This window comes from Ahaetulla prasina, chromosome 3, assembly GCF_028640845.1.
Source record: "Ahaetulla prasina isolate Xishuangbanna chromosome 3, ASM2864084v1, whole genome shotgun sequence".
Lineage (NCBI taxonomy): Eukaryota > Metazoa > Chordata > Lepidosauria > Squamata > Colubridae > Ahaetulla > Ahaetulla prasina.
The window spans coordinates 52,943,250-52,961,971 of NC_080541.1; the positions used below are offsets into that span (position 1 = coordinate 52,943,250).

At 41.2% G+C, this 18,722-nt stretch overlaps 1 protein-coding gene across 4 annotated transcripts; it reads right to left on the reverse strand.

Annotated features, from left to right (window-relative positions):
- Positions 1-1,037: 1,037 nt before the first annotated feature.
- On the reverse strand, positions 1,038-17,085 carry RNF138 (ring finger protein 138). 4 transcript variants are annotated; one of them, XM_058179192.1, is made up of 7 exons: positions 16,917-17,085; positions 14,701-14,827; positions 13,913-14,078; positions 13,300-13,415; positions 6,812-6,883; positions 4,467-4,572; positions 1,038-2,224 (listed from the first exon to the last, which is right to left on the reverse strand). In XM_058179192.1, exons 2-7 carry the CDS (start codon positions 14,805-14,807, stop codon positions 2,156-2,158), a joined length of 636 nt encoding a protein of 211 aa, XP_058035175.1. In that variant the 5' UTR covers positions 14,808-14,827; positions 16,917-17,085; the 3' UTR covers positions 1,038-2,155. The 4 variants fall into 4 exon arrangements, with proteins under 4 accessions (XP_058035175.1, XP_058035176.1, XP_058035172.1 ...); XM_058179193.1 differs by lacking the exon at positions 16,917-17,085 and adding an exon at positions 16,522-16,880; XM_058179189.1 differs by lacking the exon at positions 16,917-17,085 and adding an exon at positions 16,018-16,174.
- Positions 17,086-18,722: the final 1,637 nt, after the last annotated feature.

Sequence of the window (18,722 nt, forward strand, 5' to 3'; positions counted from 1 at the left end):
TTTGTTTGCTGTGTCCTGGGGTTATGTCATCGCCATTTGTAACCTTCTGACAAGCAGTCATTGGGGAAGCCAGATTTACTTAACTGGGTTACTAACCTGTCAACTGCAGTGACTCACTTGTCAACTATGGCAAGAAAGGTCGTAAAATGGGACAAAACTCACTTAACAAATATCTCACTTAACAACAGAAATTTTGGGCTCACTTGTGTTTGTAAGCCAAGGACTACTTGTACCTGGTTGGTAACACAAAATATCTAACCAACCTAATAAATGTGACATCAAACTAAGTTCCTAAATGTGTATTTCTAATTACCAATGCTGAGGTACCCCAATTTCTACAGTTTGCTAATAATGGTGATGTTTTTAATGTGTTTTATGTAAAGTATTGCCTTGCAGCATATGGTCTATTGTAGGTAACCCTGCTAACTTCCTGAACAGTCGATAGCTCTAAATCCAGAAAGGATATAAAGAGTTAATTTAAATATCATGTTGCTATTAACACTGCCTTGTACAGAATTATTAGTCATACTGACCTAATATTGTGACAATATCAAAAGATTTAGAAATCAAACAATCCGAGAAATGAGAAACAGAAATAAATTATTGCCTGGTGGGCAGATACAGAAGGAAATCACAGTACTCAGTATTATGCACTGCTCTGATTATTTCATAGAAAGACTTATTGTCTTTTTTCTAATGGTACCTTCTCTTGCTCTACATGTGCTAATTTAACTTAGGTTTATCTGAAGCCTAAATCCAATCCAGAAATATGTTTAAAATAGTTACTAATTTCTGTTATATTTCTAATATAACAAAACAAAGCAAAGCAAAGTGTTGTTAACTGTGCAGTTAAACATTATTGCTCTCCCCAAAACAAAACTGAAGGGGTGTGTGTGTGTGGGGGGGGGAGTCTGTAAATAGAAATCAATACATCTGACTCATTCTTTAATATGTTTCAATGAAGGAGTAATGTGTTTGAGGAAAAAAGCCAAATTCAAATATTACTACTTAACAATAAAGCAAAAGGAATAATCAAATCATGAGCATGCATGCAGAGATTCCATTGTCTGCATTCTAAAGTTCTCTTTTATTCCATGAAAATAAATAGAGCAAAGGCTTAATAGAAACATAAAGTAATAATACAGGGACACAAAATGAAGCTGCTTACCATAATTATACTACTACGATGAAGATAGTTTACCAGCTAGTTTTTAAAGCAAGTAGAAAGTTACTTGGTTTCAGAATAGATTCAATTAGTAGAAATACCTTGTTAACTTAAACATTACAATCAACCCAATTTAATACTGGTCTAAGATAACACTGCATTTTTTTAAATGAAATTCTCATATTATAAAAGCAGTCTCACTAATATAACATTTTCAAAGTATTAGAAATCTACTATCTAACATTTCTAAGTGTTATTTTTTTTAAAAAAGGAAAACACTAATAAACATCTCATGGAAATTGTGCTGCACTCTAAGAATATTATTCAGGTCTTAAACTAATGTAAATTATTCATATAAAAGTAATGCTTAGGGGAAAAAAAGAGTTTTAGAAAAGCATAGTGATAGAGGTATTGGTGAAAAGAATCTCATTTTTTTTCTAGATCAACAAGTCATAGTTTTTAAGTCTGTGAATTCTGCCATTCTATTTATAAGGTTCAGTAAATGGTTCTGTATTTAAGAGACTTTTGAAAACAATTAAGAAAATCCCTGCATGCAGTAAGTTATGGATCACAATAAAACCATTTAGCTTTTAACTTCTACTTCAAAATACAAAGTATGCAAGGAAAATGGAACTAATCAAACAAGGGTAATTATCCTCCTTTTCTGCATTCTAATATATTACAATTTATTTTAATGCAAATAAAAAAGAGTTCTGTAAAATCAAATAATTTAAATAAAAAAAGAATTTTTCTTTCAAAGGCAGTGATATTTTCTCCAGATATTTGAAATATTTCTATTAGTAGTTGGAAAATAGATACTTTATACTACAATATAGTAACACGTTTTTAAAGCATTTTAAAATGAAATTTTGCCTAGGGGAAAACAATTGCTACTGAATTGGATACAGAGTTCCTTTTTATTAACATCAGACCAGACTTGACTCTCTCTCCCCCCTTGTAGATAGTAGTGATGTAAGGAAATTAGAAGCTTCAAAGGTTCACTTGATAAGATTCCTCAACAGCATTTTGAAACAGAGTTTCTTCATCCAATTGAAGATTCTAAATAACAAAGTAGCAGTGAATTAGAAACAAAACCTTTAAAATCAAGCTATTTTTCTTTAATACTCTGCATTATTACTTAGAAAATTGTAAAAATACAATTTCTTGTATAATTGGTTTTGTTTAGTTTTGTTTAGTTTTATCTTCATATTAAAAGTAGCCTTAACAATAAGCCTTATTTTTAAATTCATTTACTCTGTTTCAAGAATGATGTTAAAAATAAACTAAGTAAATTCCAAACACATAAGGAAAAACTTCAGAGAAGAAATTTTAAGACATAAGATATGACTTCCTGTACCTGGCTAGTTTTTTTTGGTTGATTTACTTCCAGATACAATTTAAGGTGCTAGTACTTCAGGGATTGTTTACCTACTATAGCTTTTTTAAAAAATTAGATTTGTCTTGATCCTTATATTCTTCTATTATTATTTTTTTGCAATTTAATATTCTTTAATTACTTGCATCTGAACTTAATGTCTTTATCTTGGTCTCCTTTCTGACCTTTCACTTTAGGATTGACTTTGATTTTCTAATTTTGATATTTTGCTCTTGTACAACTGCCACTGCTGTTCTGTAGGCAAGATGATTAGCCTGTTTGATAGATGATACTTTAATTCTTAAAAGTGCCTTATTCATATCCTTCATTATAGGTGCCGGGTCTTTTTGGATACTACTTTCAATTCAATTGTTGTCTTTCTACTACCAATTCTGCACATGCCCTAATTTTATCTTTTAATGTTTATTGGGGAGGAGGGCAGCTATTTCAGTGCTGGTCTGTACTGGTTCTGTTATTATTACTTCTTCTAAGTTATCATTTCTGTAGTCCATATCTACTGTTTCCTCTGTATTTCCAGTTGTTGTTATTTACTATTATACTCAGTCTTTGGGTCTTCCATTTTTATATTTTTCTGAATCTCTTCCAGTTATGCATCCCTGAATATTTTATTTCTGGTAATGAATCTCTCCTTTGACCTGGTAATCATTGTTGAGTGATATTTGTGATATATTTGATTCTAACAAGTACCCTGTTTTCCCCAAAATAAGACATCCCCTGATAATAAGCCCAATCGGGCTTTTGAGCGCATGGCAATAAGGCCAAGCACTTATTTCAGGGTTCAAAAAAATATAAGACAGGGTCTTATTTAAGGGGAAACATGATAGAAAGTTGTGGAAAGAATATGAATAGAACAGACATCTCTTATTTTAAAAGTAGGTATAGTGTTTCTGCTTTTAAAAGAGAAAATACTAGTCATGCTCTTCCCATTAAGTTAAAAAGCCTTTAAGAATGGGGGTAAATGTGATGTTAAAAAGTAACTAGTCTCCACTAGTGCCAGGACCAATTCACCTTCGGCTGAGCTTGAAAAAACTAAGCAAAATCTGACCCACTTAGCACTTTAGAGGAAAATACCAGGAAATCCCAGGAATATAGGTCTGGGGAAAAACTAATACCAAACTATTTTTGAACTGTTGCCAGGAAAATAACACAGAAGTCTCTATGTAATCAATTTGGGTAAGCTTGAGTAGACATTTTTTAAAAATTTAATCACTCCCACCCAGTTCTCCAACGTTGATATGGTATAATTTTTCCAAATCTAAATATTTTAAGTGCTCAGCTATGTTTAATGAATGAAATGCAATGTATGTGTGCTTTTTAAAGTATGATCTATGCCAAATTTAAGGGGGAAAGTGAAAATACTATTATTAATGAAAATGGAAAAGTTCTGTCAAAAAAGGTAAAAAGTTTTTAAGATATGGCATTTCATTCTCTTATTTTATACACCTTGGAATTAACATAATTTCAAATAAGTACTCTTCAAAAGGAAAAATCTTTTTTTTACACAACATGTAATGAAATTTTATAATTCACTACCATGTGATGTAGTGCTAACTACTATTTGGTTGGCTTCAAAAAAGGTTGCACCAATTCATGGAAGGTTTGGGGATCAATGATATAATCTGAATGGCAATGTGACTGCCTCTGAAGGCCATCAACTGGGGGATAGGGTATTTTGCACAGTTAGATGGCCATTGTGAGAACAAATGCCTGGATTAGACAGGCCAGGGTCCAATCCAGCAGCACATTGCTTATATTCCTATGGCTGACTTTAACAGTAATAACAACAAAATAACAGAAATAATTAAAACTTGTATCCTTAAATATTAACTCTGCTATACCATTTGAGCTAAGTCATAAGGCCTTTTATCATTTTACATACACCAAGCTTTTTATACATGTACTCACTGCTGGGTCTACTTGATAAAGATGCTTGTCATTACAATGATCCAATAGAGTCTGCCTTGTGAAGTTACTTTCTTGACATAGAGGGCATTTAAAAGTAGGCTGCTCACTGAAATACAAACAGCAACAGAGTAAAAAAAAAAAGTAGAGAAGCAACATGCAATATGTACAAGGAACTCAATGGATGAAAAATAAGATCACAGGGCCCTCTGCTGTTTGCAGCAGATGACTAATTTAATATGCTTTTGCAATACTGACAACAGTCAGTAGTAATGATTGAATAACAGAGTTGGAAGGGATAGTAGAGGTCTTCTAGTCCAACTGTCTGAACAAGCAGGAGATCCTATACCATTTCGGACAAATGGCTATCCAATTTCTTAAAAGCCTCCAAGTGATAGAGCACCCACAGTGCCTCCAGCCTCTGAAGGCAACTGGTTCCATTGGTTAATTGTTGTCACTGCAGGGAAATTTCTCCTTAGTTCTAGGTGGTTTCTCTCCTTGATTAGCTTCCATCCATTGCTTCTTGATCTGCCTGGTGCTTTGGAAAATAGGTTGACCACCTTTTCTTTGTGGCAGCCCCTCAAATACTGGAACACTGTTATCATGTCATCCTTAATCCTTCTTTTTACTAGACTAGACATATCCAATTTCTGTGATAGTTCACGTTTTAGCCTCCAGCCCCTGAATCTTCTTTGTTGCTCTTTTCTGCACTGTTTCCAGAGTCTCAACATCTTTTTAATATTCTGGTGACCAAAACTGGATGCAATATTCCAAGTGTGGTCTTTTATCAAGGTATTATAAAGCAGTACTAATACTTCATGTGATCTTGATCTTTCCCTCTGTTAATGCAGTCTAGGATTGTACTGCTTTTTAAGCTGGCTCATATTTATGTGATTGTCAACTAGGACTCCAAGATCCCTCTCACAGTTAGTGCTTTTGAGCCATGTTCATCTAATCTGTGCTTGAACATTTGGTTTTTCTTGCCTGAGTGTAAAATCTTACTTTTCTCTCAACTGAATTTCATATTGTTAGGACTCAGTGTTCAAATCAGTCAAAATCCTTCTGGAGTTTGAGACTACCTTCTGGGGTGTTGGCTATTCCTGCCAACTTTGTGTCATTTGCAAATTTAATGAGTTCCCCTTCTATTCCCTGATCTAAACCATTTATGAAGATATTGAAGAGTACTGGGCCTAAAGTGGAACCTTGAGGTTCTCCACTGCTTACTTCCCTTTATATAGATGTAGTTCCATTAAGGAGTGCCTTGTCAACCAGTTACGAATCCATCTGATGGTGATGCTATCACATTTTTTAACTTACCCACAAAGTAGATTGTGGTCAAATGCCTTACTGAAATCCAAGTATACTATATCCACAGCATTTTGCTGGTCCATTAATTTAGTAACTTTGTCAATGAATGAAATAATGCTGGCTTCTGGTTTACTTGCTTCTAGGTGTTCACAGATCTTTACTTATCTTTTCCAGGTCCTTCCCAGGTATTTAGAGGCCAGGCTGACTAGTCTGTAGTTTCCTGGATCTGTTTTTTCCCCTTTTTTGAAAATGGAAACTACAGCAGTTCTTTTCCAGTCCTCTGGTAATTCCCCAGTGATCCAGGATCATTGAAAGACATCATTCAATGGTTCCAAGATCATGTCTGCCAGCTTCTTCAGAACTCTGGGATGTAATCCATCTGGTCCTGGTGATTTGAACTTGTCTAGGGTGAACAGGAGTTGTCTTGCCATTTTCTTACCTATTTTAATTTGTATTCCTAGTCTGTCTTTTATGGTTCTGTTTTGGGTAGGTTATGTTATTTTTTCCTTTTGCGTGAAGAGAGATGCAAAGAAGGAATTAAGCAGCTGTTTTCTCCCTCTGCTTATCACTTCCTTGCCATCTTGATCAAGACACCACCTCTGGTAGCAGGGATCAGAGAATCCCTCTGTTGCTTCCATAATTTCAGGCAATTCATAAATACCTGGATGGTGTTTTTTTTTCCAGAGTGGGGTGCCCAAAGGCTTGCTGGCAATTTATTCTCCTACTAATGACTAGGGCCAGCACTATTTCCCTGACAATGGAGTTCTTCCAGGAAGAGTCTGCTCTTCCTGGGGGAAAGAAGGTACAGCTTTCTCATTATCCTGGCTCCTATGATCAATGATGTAGAATAATTTTATTATTACAAAATTGGCACATACTGCAATAGCTATTTGTTTATTACTTCTTACAATACTTTAAAAATTAGCAGTTCACACAAACATGTTGTAGCTTTCATATTATTTTGGGATATATTTCTGTTAAGTCCACCCTCTTTCTAGTCTTAACAACCAATAGTTATTAATAAGCAGAGTTATTCATACCTTTCAGGTTCTTCAGGAACAAGTAGATTAGAGTTTTCTCCCATTTCCGAAGTAGAAGAATCACTCCCAAAACTGAGTGAGAATTTATTTTACAGTAAATAAAAAATTCTTAATAGGATTATTAGATAAATTCCTCTATCTTTGATTGATAAGTGGCATCTCTAAATTTGATAAACAAAATTCATTTGAATAAAATATGTGCATATTTCTTCCAGATTCTCTCTTTCTATGTATGTATATGTGTATGTATTTATATATACATACACACACTTTCAATAGGAGGGAGAAACAGAAATAGGAACCAAGGAGCTAGCATTTTTTTCTTACGAACTGTTAAAAAAATACTAGTGAAAATGCTCTCACACTACACTGCAGTTGTTTAAGTTGATGTACATTTCAACTCCACACTGTAGACTACAGAACTTGGGCTTCAGGTGGTTTTCCAAATACTAACTAGATTTGTCCCTGCTTCCCTGTTTACAACTTCACACAAGACCTCCAGGACCTGCTGCCACTTTTACCATTGCTTTATAGTTACAAATTTACCTCTAATACATTTAATATTAATTATAACTATATGTATGCGATTAAAGCCTAAAATAGCTATGCCTTTTTATCAGTCTATAGCAGGGGTATCAAACTCAAGGCCTGCGTGCCGGATGAGGCCAAATCCAGCCTGCATGGCCATCCTGGAAACTGTAAGGGTCTGGCCCACGTCACTTCGACCCAGCCCCTTGCCATACCAGCAGATATCTGCGCGAACAAGGCAGTTCTCCATCGCCGATGCAGAGCAACTAAAGTAATCTGTGGGACTATGATAAAAATAATAGTTGAGACCTTCCAACCTCGCAAGTTTTTTTTTTTCCGTGAGAAGTTGGAAGGTCTGAACTATCTTTTTTAACATAGTCCCACAGATTACTTTAGTTGCTCTGCACGAGGCAGCGGTGAAAGCAGCTGGAAAAGTTAGTGAAGGGATGTGGCTGCTCGGGGGGGTGGGGGTGGAGGAGGTTTGACCTGGTTGAAGGGCTCTCAGGTAAGCCGGGGCGGACAGCTCTGCAACCCCCGCCTCACTTCATTCTTCAGCACTTGTCTTTGCTCACCACAACCTAGCAGGAGGCTGATCAATGCACTGGTGCAACAGCCACAAAGCGAGTGGGGGGGAGGGTAGAGTATGAAGCAAGATGGGGATGCGGAGCTGCCCCCCCCCCCCACACATCCCACACTATTTATCTGAGCGCCCAGCAAGCTGGGCACTGAAGCACCGCAACTGCCGGAGCCGCAGCAAGGCAGAGACAGAGAGAGACACAGAGAGGATGCGACCTCTCCATACTCCGTGTTTGTGTGTGTCTGTGTATGAGAGAGAGATCCCTGCTTTAGTTGGGGCATTCAAGCTGCTGGCAGCGGGGGGGCGGGGGGGGGAAGGAAAGAGCCAACTGAGCAGCCGTTTTTCTCCTCATCCTCCCCACTCAAGCAGCGCAGGCTCTGCAGGACAGTAGGGCCTCTCATTTCTCCCCCAGCGTGGCGAACTCCAGCTTCAGTCAGAACATTTTAAGCTGCTGGCAGCAGCAGCTACCTACTGATTGCCCCCTCCCCAACCAGCCAGCCTACATCGCCTGACCTGCTCCCTGCCTGGCCAGCCTGCACAAAGCCTCGCCGTTCTCCTTGCCGTTCTCCCCGCCCAAGCAACAGCAGGCTCTGCAGAACAGGGAGTCATTCCTGCCCATGCGCAGTGAACTCTGGCGAGCTGGACACAGGTGTGAAGGGCCTGGCCCCGCAGTGCTTCCTTGCTCAGTTGAAGGCTTTGTTCAGCCTTCAAACAGTGAGGCCGGCCGTGGAATCAGAATTGGCTGCGTGCAGGAACCAACGCTATCCGTGGCCCTAGTGTGCTGCTCACTTATGTGGGCCAATTTTACTGTGCTGAAGCACTGTGGGGCCAAGCCCTTCATACCCACGTCCAGCTCACCAGAGATAGCTGTGCTGGGGCAGGAATGAGACCCTGTCCCATGGAGCCTACTGCCATTTGGGCGGGAAGAATGATGAGGAGAAGAACGGCAAGGCTTTGTGCCAGCTGGCAGAAAGGTCAGGCGGTGCAGGCTGCCTGGTTGGGGAGGGGGCAATCATTAGGTGTATTGTGTCTTCAGCACCCGAACCGGGCCTCCTGGCAGAGAGTGACTCAGAGAGTGAGGGGGAAGAGCCAACAGGGCTTCCCTCTGCAGGACCTTCCTCTCTGGCTCCACTCCAGGTTCCAGAGGCAGGCCAGGTGGAGGAGGAGGAGCTGACAAGGCTTCTTTCCCCCGACCCCTCCTCCTCCCTGGCAACACTCCAAGAGCTAGCTGAGGAGGATCAATCTTGGCTAGATGCAAAGCAGCGACGCCGAGAGAAATGTGCGCAGCAGAGGAAAGGGAGGGGCCGGCCCAGGGAGTGCTGAGTCACGGAGCCACACCCCACAGGTATAAAAGTGGGTGGAGCTGCCATTGGGCTTCGTGACGGACAAAAACTGACTCTTGGAAACTTTGGCTGCAATATTTTGTGATTAAGACTTTGGCTTCTGTTTATTTCTGAACTGCAGTTACGCTGATCTGAGGAGATAGGAGAACTTGGCAGGCAATCGCAGGTTCATTGCCAGAACTGATATCTGTTGTCGGAGTGAATTGCTGGCAGATATAGTCAGCTTGCGTGTCTGCTTGGTTGTGGTTGGTGGGGACAGAACAAGGTGGCTGTCGCTGCCAGCAGCTTAAATGCCCTGACTGAAGCTGGAGTTTGTTGCACTGGGGAGAAATGAGAGGCTCTGCTGTCCCACAGAGCCTGTGCTGCTTGAGTGGGGAGGATGAGGAGAAAAACAGCTGCTCAGTTGGCCCTTCTCCCCCCCTCTGCCACTGCCAGCAGCCTGAATGCCCCAGCTAAAGCAGGGATAGTGCACTCACTCACTCACTCACTCTCTCTCTCACACACAGAGTTTGGAGAGCCCCCCTCTCCCACTGTCTCGCTGCAGCGGCAGTTGTAGCGCTTCAGTGCCTGGCTGGCAGGAGGCTCAGGTAAGCTGGTACGGGGTAAGGGGGGGGCAGCTACACACATCTGCAACCTTGCTTCGTACTCCACTATCACCCCGCTTGCTGGTCAGGTGGCTCCCGTCACCTGTGCCACTGCAGCAGCTTGGGTGCCCTCTACGGAGCGCTCTCTCTCTCTCTCTCTCTCTCACACACACACACAATTGGATTGCTGTCTTGCTCTTGCTCTCTGTCTCGCGCCATTTGCATGCAAGCGTGTTCCGTGGAACAATGAGGTCTCATTCAGTAGTTAAGTGGAAAATAGATGGGGGGGGGAAGGGAGGAGCAGTAGGCCTACAAACACTTTTTGCGCTGTGAATGAACATTTCTGGGTCCCTGACTCTGCAAAAGTGGACGGGTGCCTGAATCTGTGTGATATTGTAGCATCCAGGAGCGTCCATTCTCAGCAGGAAAAACATTTCCCAGCCAACTCTCCTCTCCCTTCCTCAAAGCAAAGGCAAAGAAGCAGAGAAACAAAGAGAGGAGACAGATGTCTGCAAGGTAAGTGAGTTCTTGTGGCAGGAAGGGAGGGAGAAGCATGAGGTATCTTAGTGGGTCAGGGAAGCCTTGATGGCCTGTTCTATCACTAGGCCCCCCATGGCCTTCCCCAACCTGAGATATCTCATATGCACATTGGTATTTTTGAATTGTGAGCTGTTAGGAAAGTATCCCCTCGTGTGTTGCAAACAGCTATTTCCAGTGGGGAAAACAGGACAAGGAAAGAAGGGAAGAGAGCAAGGAAGGAAAAAGAAGGAAGGAGGGAAAGGAAGAAGAAAGAATGAATGCAAGAGGGAAGAAAAAGGGAGGGAGGGAAGGTAGGATTATAATGAGTGAGGGTAAATCCTACCTTAGCACTTGGCTACCAGTAGCCCTGCTGCCTTTTGCCATCCCCTTGTCCTCGCCTGACCTCTCCTGGTCTCCCATCCTATCACTGAGGATGCTTTGGTTACAAAGCCAGGTCTTCTCATAAGGAGAAGGAGTGGGTCTCCCTCTGACCGACACACTTTGCCCTCCCACACGCACCATGAGCAACCTGGCCAAGGAGAATGAGCACAGCAGCAGTGGGAGCTGGCCATGCCACCCTGGCCAAACCCACCCCAGCCCCTGAAGTCAACCACAATCCTGATGTGGCCCACAATGAAATTGAGTTTGATACCCCTGGTCTATAGGGAACATATAAATATGAATTAAACACTGCATTCAACAATGTTATCAATAAAATTAGTGATATATTCAAAATAAGGAATAGTTGTTTTATCTCTTAAGTTTCTTCTGAACATTAGTTCAGAAATAAATATTTTTAAGTTTAGAGGAAAGGGGAAAAAAAGCTAAAGAACTGCAGATTGAGCAAGACAGCAGCATGTGCATTCTCATTAATCAACTAAAGTGACTTACTACTGTATTTTTCGGTGTATAAGATGCACCTTAATTTTGGGGAAGGAAAACAAGAAAAAAAGAATATTCTGCCTCTGCCTACCAGCATCAGGATCAGCGGCGTCCTTACTTCCATTCAGATTTTGATAACGGGAGTGGCCTGGGGAAGCACGAAGGTCGGGACTTGCTTGGCGAAGCAGGTGCTGCGCAGGCGGCAAAAGGCAAGGCACTGCCACCCAAAAACACTATTGCCACGATCTCCGCCGCCTGGAGATCTCTGCTGCCTCCCCAGTTCCAAAAATGGGGTGTGCAGGGGCAAAGAAAGAGCATCGCATTTTTGGGCGGTTCCAGGCAGCAGAGATCACGGCAACAGTTTTCGGGTGGCAGCGCCTTGCCTTACACCTCCTGCGCAGCACCCAGCAAGCCACCAGTTCTCCAGTGAGGCTCAGGGATCGGTCAGACATGGGTTGCTACAGCCGGATCATAGTTTTTTGACCACGCCCCTTCCTCCTTCCTGTTGGGCCCAGTTTCGACTCAGTCGGCCTGAGAGAAACATCTCTAGCAGATCTGGCTTCCAGCCCATTTCTGTTCGATTCTTTGAGAGTCACTGTGAGTTTTTTGACTAAAAAAGTTCTTTTGTCTAATCAGGAAACATACTGGTATACCAGGCTTGCTTCAGTCTAGCAGAGCCATATCGGTCTACTTGCCTTTTTTGGGAGCACACCGGTCTACCTTCTTTAAAAATAAAGGCACCAGTCTCCTTAATTGCCTTTTTTTGGGGAGGGGGGAGCACATCGGTCTACCTTCTTTAAAAATAGAGGCACCAGTCTACTAATTGCCTTTTTTTGGGAGCGCACCACTCTACCTTCTTTAAAAATAGAGGCACTGGTCTACTAGCTGCCTACAACGCTGATCAGCTGTAGTGTGGTCCTTTGAAGCACCACCGCAGATGCAAGACTGTTTTCATGAGGACGCATGGCTGTGCGAATTGCATCGGGGAGGAAAACGCGATGCATGGAGGCGATGCTCTTGCAAAGCGGCCACTTCTGCCTGAGAGGTGTAAGGCTGGTGGCTCGCTACCCGGCCTGCCCCTTCTCCAGACGACCCAGGCTGAGGGCAGTGGGCTTCTGCTCCTGGCCCGGGAGGCGGATCTGGCCAGGAGGAAAGAGAAAGCGAGACTGTGGAAAAGGAGGAGGAGGGCACGCAGCTTTGCGAATTTCTCTGGGCAATCGGGGAGGAAAGAGCGTTGCCTCCATGCATTGCGTTTTCCGGCGTTTTCCTCCTCAATTCCCCTAAGCAATTTGCAGAGTCCTAAGATAAGTGGGTGAGGGGCATGTGGGGCAGCTCTACCCTCTACCCCATCCAAGCTTGATTTTTATGCCTGTGCCTTGCCCCACCTCATACAACCAAATGTGGGTGGGGCTTAACAAGGGCTTATTTTTGGGGTAGGTCTTACATTAGGGGCAGGATGAAAACCAGGCTAGAGCTTTCGGGGTCATGTTTTCGTGGAAACATGGTATTCCTGAAAACCTTGCTGTTTATTTCATGATCTGGCTGACTGAAACAGCTGACAGTAGCTCTTATCTCCATTCAAACTTTTAAGAAAACTGAAGAAATGCATTTTAAAAATACAAATACTGATGCAGTTATACTCAGATATTGAGCTATACATTGACATAGAGCTTTTTTGGCTCAAATATCTTTTTAAAAATACTTTTATATTAAAAAATCAGTTTTATGAACCATATACATAGTAGAATATTAAATATTTTAAAACATATCACTACTTCAATAGAACAAAACACTGAATTACATAAGGAAATGTTTAGAATTTTATTTCATAGTGGAACCAAAGTTCCAAAATTTAGATGTATTTTAGCCTTGTCCTAATCACACTGGAAATACCATTAAGAGATGTACAACTCTGTATTTTAGTCATCATTATGACAAAAATTCTGTACTATAAACAGTATCCATTAATGTTTATAGTACAGAGTTACTGTACTATAAAGCATTAAAATTTGTTTGGATATTCTTTGGAAAAATATAAAATTAACTACACATCACCTGTTTCCCGATGAATCCTGAGATATGTCTAAGTTTGGAATTATAGAAGGAACACCATATTCATCTTGATACCTCTTACATGATTTATAATGCTGTCTCATACGAGAGAATCTAATCTGTAAAAGATGTATTTCATTTAGATTTTTAAATACTGGTATAAAAAAATACTTCAGAAAACCAGTTTAGTGATATGTTAAGATCTGGGAGCGACTAACAGCTGGGAGACTACTAGTTCTAATTCTCTCTTAGGCATAAGAGCTGGCTGGGAGACTTGGGCCAGCTTTTCTCAGCACAATACACCAAATATGGTTATTGTTGTGAGGAAAACAGAAATCAGGAATATTAGATATGTGTCCGTCTTGAGCCAACCAAAAATAAAGGAGGAATACTAAAAATAATAATTTCAAAGGGTAGATAAATCAAATAGCTTAGGCAATTTTAGGATGCATACTAATGAGCCTATCTGCTTTTGAACAGGATAATGCTGACAGATTGGATGGGCTTTTTTCCAAGACTTATTCTACACGTTTGGAAGATCCTCTGGATTAATTATGTGTATATTTGCAGCAACAATTATCCACTTTTAAAACTGACTATTTTGCATTTACTGTACCTGTTTTTCACAGCATCTACAACTCCCCACCAACTTCTTCATGTTGTTTTCAACATCTAAGGCTCTGTTGGGACGTGCTTTTTCTTTTCTGGTTACAATGCCTCGACATAATGGACAGTGTGGTCCACCTTCTTTCATAGCCATTAAGAAACACTTCCTGCAAAATCTTAATCAAATATAATGTGGCAGTGAATGAACAGACAAATGGCAAATCAGAGTCAAAGTGACATGCTGTAAGGCAAATCAGCATCCAAATTTTATATATACTGTGATGATACCTAGATTAATGGAGGCTAAGGAGGAATTATGTTGTAATAACTATTAAAGTGTTATTAAAGTGTGAAAGAGGAATAAGTAGATTCTGGAAGGACAAGAACTCAATGGCTATTCATCATAATTAGAAACAGAACATACATAAGCTCCACTAAGTAGAACTAATCAGAAAATCAACTCTACAAAGCTAATGTTACTTTTATTGAAATTGGCTATAACAGAATCCTGTGCTATATCTGTTGCTCCTTCTTATATTTCAAGCCTGACTGTGACGAATCTTTTGCTCCTTCTTATATTTCAGTAAATTACAGGGTTGTTTGCCTGAGTTGTTCCAGAATGTTATTTTCTAGTTCTGGATTTTTAAAAAAATGTTTCAGCCCTTTTTGCCTAGGTAATGTTCTTGCATATTCTGGAAAAAGGGCAATATTACTGCCATAGATGTATTCTTACAATAGAAAGAAACAGTGGGAGGGAAAGAAACAAAACATTGAAAAATGGGTTAGTCAGATACTCACACATGTTGACAAATGGAAATCCTGACAGGTGTTTTGAATACATCTTGGCAGACAGGACAATAATAATCATCTTCATTGAAACAAATTGTGGCAGGTTCCTCATTCATGACAGCAAACTGTGGTATTTCTGAAAGAAGATAATTAACATCTGAAGTATTACTTTAACCCTAGTTGCATTGACAAAATCGCCCTCATTTCAATTGCAAAAGGCAATGATACTTTTAGCACCATCAAACAATGTTTGCCTATCTCAGGTCCTTGGAAAGGAATTGGATAAAATGCCAAATCCAGTCTAAACATCTGGCTGTGTGCACCAATCATAATAATAATACAACTACACTAGATAAAATACTAGATGTAATACTAATATTAAAATACTATTTTTAATAATACACACACAGTGCTCTGCATAGCACCACCCTGGATTAAGAGAAAGACAGAGGCAATGCATAAAACTGCAATTAACTGATCATGAGTAATGAATTGGGGGAACGTATTTCTCAAAGTCATTTGCAATGTGAGAATTTATAGCTCTCCTATGATTGTATAATGATCACAGCATTAGTAGTTTGGCACAGCTTATCCACCATGACAACTGGATTTCTTTTGCCTTTGCTCTGGAATTTGGGGAAAGAATGGACAGCTTCAACAGCCTGAAACTCCATCTTTCAATTTTCTTTTCTAGGCTTCCATTCCCTTTGAAATCTATTTTTTTTTTTTGCAAACTTTGCACAGGTTTCAGTCATTGTATTCATTGTATTCAGCCTTGCATTCTGTCAGCCACAGGTTTTTTTTAGGGCTATGTCCTTAACATTTTTTCTATATTCTCTTGCCATTTAATAAAACAGTTGCCTGGACCAAAAATCTAGTCTGTAATTCACATTGGTTGGGCCTAAACCCATAGAATATAAAGTGAAACTTTTCTATTTTATTAAAAGTAAACAGGGCTGGGCTTGGCCCTGTGAACTCCGAACTTTGCTCTCTGTAGGGCGGCTTATCTGTGTTGCTAAAATATTTTAATGAATGTTGACTTTCCTTCTCGTTTTGGAATTTAACTGAGAAACTTCCTAAGTCGAAAAACGGATTTTAAAAATTAAAAAACAAAAACGGAAGCTCCTGTCACGCTACCGAAAGGTAAGAGGCGCGCGAGCGTGAAGAGGAATCTCGCCCGTATGGCGCGCGGAAAGCCTGAGGAGCGGGATGCTGAGCCACGCGCCAGAAGCCTCCCTCGCGCTTCTCAGGTCTCGGTCAGGCAAATCCTCCCTGAAGGCTAAGCGCCCTGAGCCTCCAAGTGCCGCCAAGAGCTACCGCCACTACCTGTCGGGAGAACGGGAGGGTCTATCGCAGGCCTCGGGAGTGGGCCGGGATCTTCAAGGCACCCTGGGGCCAAACCGGTCAAAACACCACCGCTCTCCATAGCTGTTAGGCCGCCGCAGCGGCGGCCTAGTCCCAAGAGGCGGTGCCAGGTTGCCATGGCAATAACTCCCCCCTCCCATCTTGCGGGAATTGTTATTGAACAAGGGTAGCTGTTACTGCCTCTCTCGGCCCCCACGAGGGGCGGCGGGAAAACTGCCTTTCTCGCTCCTCAGCCTTCTCACGTGTGAGCTAACTGGCCCGTAGTTGAACTAACTGGGTTTAGTAGCAAAGCCAAATGGCTTCGTGACCCGCTTCCTCGGGACTGAGGTGCAAAAACCGCCCTTCGAACGTTGGTTCTTTTCCCGCCGTCGCCTCAGCAGCGATCCCCCCCGCCACACCTCCAGACCACAGCCCGGCGGGCCTCTTTATTTGCGAGGAAGCCCTGGTGAAGCTACTGAAACGAACCGCGATTCCTGAGCGTTCGGCGAATAAGGCTCCTCTTTACAGCAAAACTCGCAGAGGCTGTGGTGGTTTGATCGGTTTGGCCCACTTGGGAGCCTTGCAGATCCCGACCCAGTTAGGAAACTTTTCATCAAACTTTGGTCTTCTGTTTCCTCGAGGTGGCCGTGGAGCGTAATGACTGCATTTCTTAACTGGGCTCTGAAGATAAATTGGACGTGCAGCCGCTGCTCACACAACGCGATCTCTTTTGTTTTAACTCTTTTACCACCCATTAATAGCACACGTATTTTAGATGCTAAATTAAGCGGCTTTTTGTGCCAGGTTAATCGACCTTTTTCGTCTCTTTTCCCCCTCCCAGCACGCCTCCTGTAAGTTTTAATAGATAGACCTTGCTTTACCTGCTGCAACTTTTACTACGTGGTTGTTAAGAGAACGGTCCTACGGGCTGGAAGATTTGGAAAGCCCAAGCCACCCAGGTCAATCCTTTCCGTTTCTTTTCTGGGTTAACCTTATTAAGAGAACACGAGATTTTCTCCTATTGTTACGTCGGCGATTTGTACTTAGGCAGCGAGGCTCTGCGTAAACGTCAAAAGAACTCTGGTTTATGATAGGTAAGGCCGGCGTTTTTAAAAAGGCGACCCCTGTCGTCCCTCACTTGTTATAGCACGGAATGGAGCATTGGGACCGCCTTCTTTTAACTGCGGTTTGCACCGTAAATTGGCTTAGCAGTGTTATGGCTTAAATTCTAGGCAAGCCGGCTGCAGCCTAGAGCGGGGTCTCCAACCTTGGCAACTTTAAGACTTGTGGACTTCAATTCCCAGAATTCCTCAGCCACCAAAGCTGGCTGAGGAATTCTGGGAGTTGAAGTCCACAATCATTAAAGTTGCCAAGGTTGGAGGCCCCTGGCCTAGAGAGCCACCAAGTCACCATCCCAAGCTATGGCAAATGAGAGAGAGCTACAAGCAAGTCAAATGTTCAGTGTTAGTGTAATAAAGATACTTTTTGTTTGTGTCTCTTTTTGAATAGTACTTCATAGCCAGGCCATAGTTGACAGGATATACCGTTAAATCCAAAGAGTAAATTATTTATTTTCATCAGTGTATGCCAAGCAACAGAATAGAGTAGAATTCTTTATTGGCCAAGTGTAATTAGACACGCAAGGAATTTGGTGCCTGAGCTGTCAAGGTACATACAGCAATAGTAGTAAGCAATAAAGTCATAGTCATAGAAAGATGAAATACCCTGTTTTCCCCAAAATAAGACATTCCCTGATAATCGGGCTTTTGAATGCATGGTAATAAGGCCAAGCGCTTATTTCAGGGTTCAAAAAAGAAATAAGACAGGTTCTTATTTTTGGGGAAACACGGTAGGTAATAGGGAAGATGAGAATAATGATGGTAATACTGCCTTTTTAGATAGTTTGACAGTATTGTGGGAATTAGTTGTTTAGCAGAGTGGTGGCATGGGGGGGTGGGAACTGGCCTTGTTCTGACTTGCAGTGCCCTACAGCATCATTTTGCAGGTAGAAGTTGAAACTGCTTATGTCCAGATGTGAGGGGTCTGTAGATACTTTCACAGCTGTCTTTCTGGCTCCTGCAACATGATTTTGTAGAAGAAAAACTGCTTAAAGGGGTGGGAAGGATAGTTATCAAAACATGAATTGAAAATGTTGCCTTTAATAGTAAGTAGCACCAAAGCATTGGATGAAAGGTAATTTTCTTAATTACCTTTCTGGTATCTTTGGGTTCAATAGTATACCTTATAAATTCTTTACAGTTCAGAAAATGGACAGTGATTACAATCCTAGATCTTTTACACTATTGTTTACTTCCCTTTATGTACATAAATATATATTTGGATGTAGTGAAATTTGTGATGCAAACGATTCTTGTTTGTGACCAATTGCTTTGATTTTTATAGGGGAATAACAACTATTTCTCTTATTTACTCTTTAAAACCAGAGCAGTTCTGAACGGAATGTCTGCCTTATAACTAGACTAGGCTCATACAATAGATTAAACTGAAACCAAACTATGTTAAAATTTATTGTAATGTGTGAATCCTGTCACTAGGTTGTGTTAGAAAGTCTTTCACTTAGTCATGGTTTTTCTCATTCATAGGATTTATAAGGTAATTACACACTATCAAGTTGCTTTCGACTCCTAGTGATCATGTAGATATATTTTCCCTGTATTTTCGCTCTG

What these genes read in the sequence shown, in the direction of transcription:
- RNF138 (XM_058179189.1), bottom strand. Translation starts at nt 16,174, where the DNA reads ATGGCAACCTGGCACCGCCTCTTGGGACTAGGCCGCCGCTGCGGCGGC. An exon ending in CCCTCCCGTTCTCCCGACAG is followed by an intron (nt 14,828 to 16,017) that starts GTAGTGGCGGTA and finishes ATCTTCTTTCAG; the next exon opens with AAATACCACAGTTTGCTGTC. An exon ending in TTTATCAAGTAGACCCAGCA is followed by an intron (nt 2,225 to 4,466) that starts GTGAGTACATGT and finishes TTTGTTATTTAG; the next exon opens with AATCTTCAATTGGATGAAGA.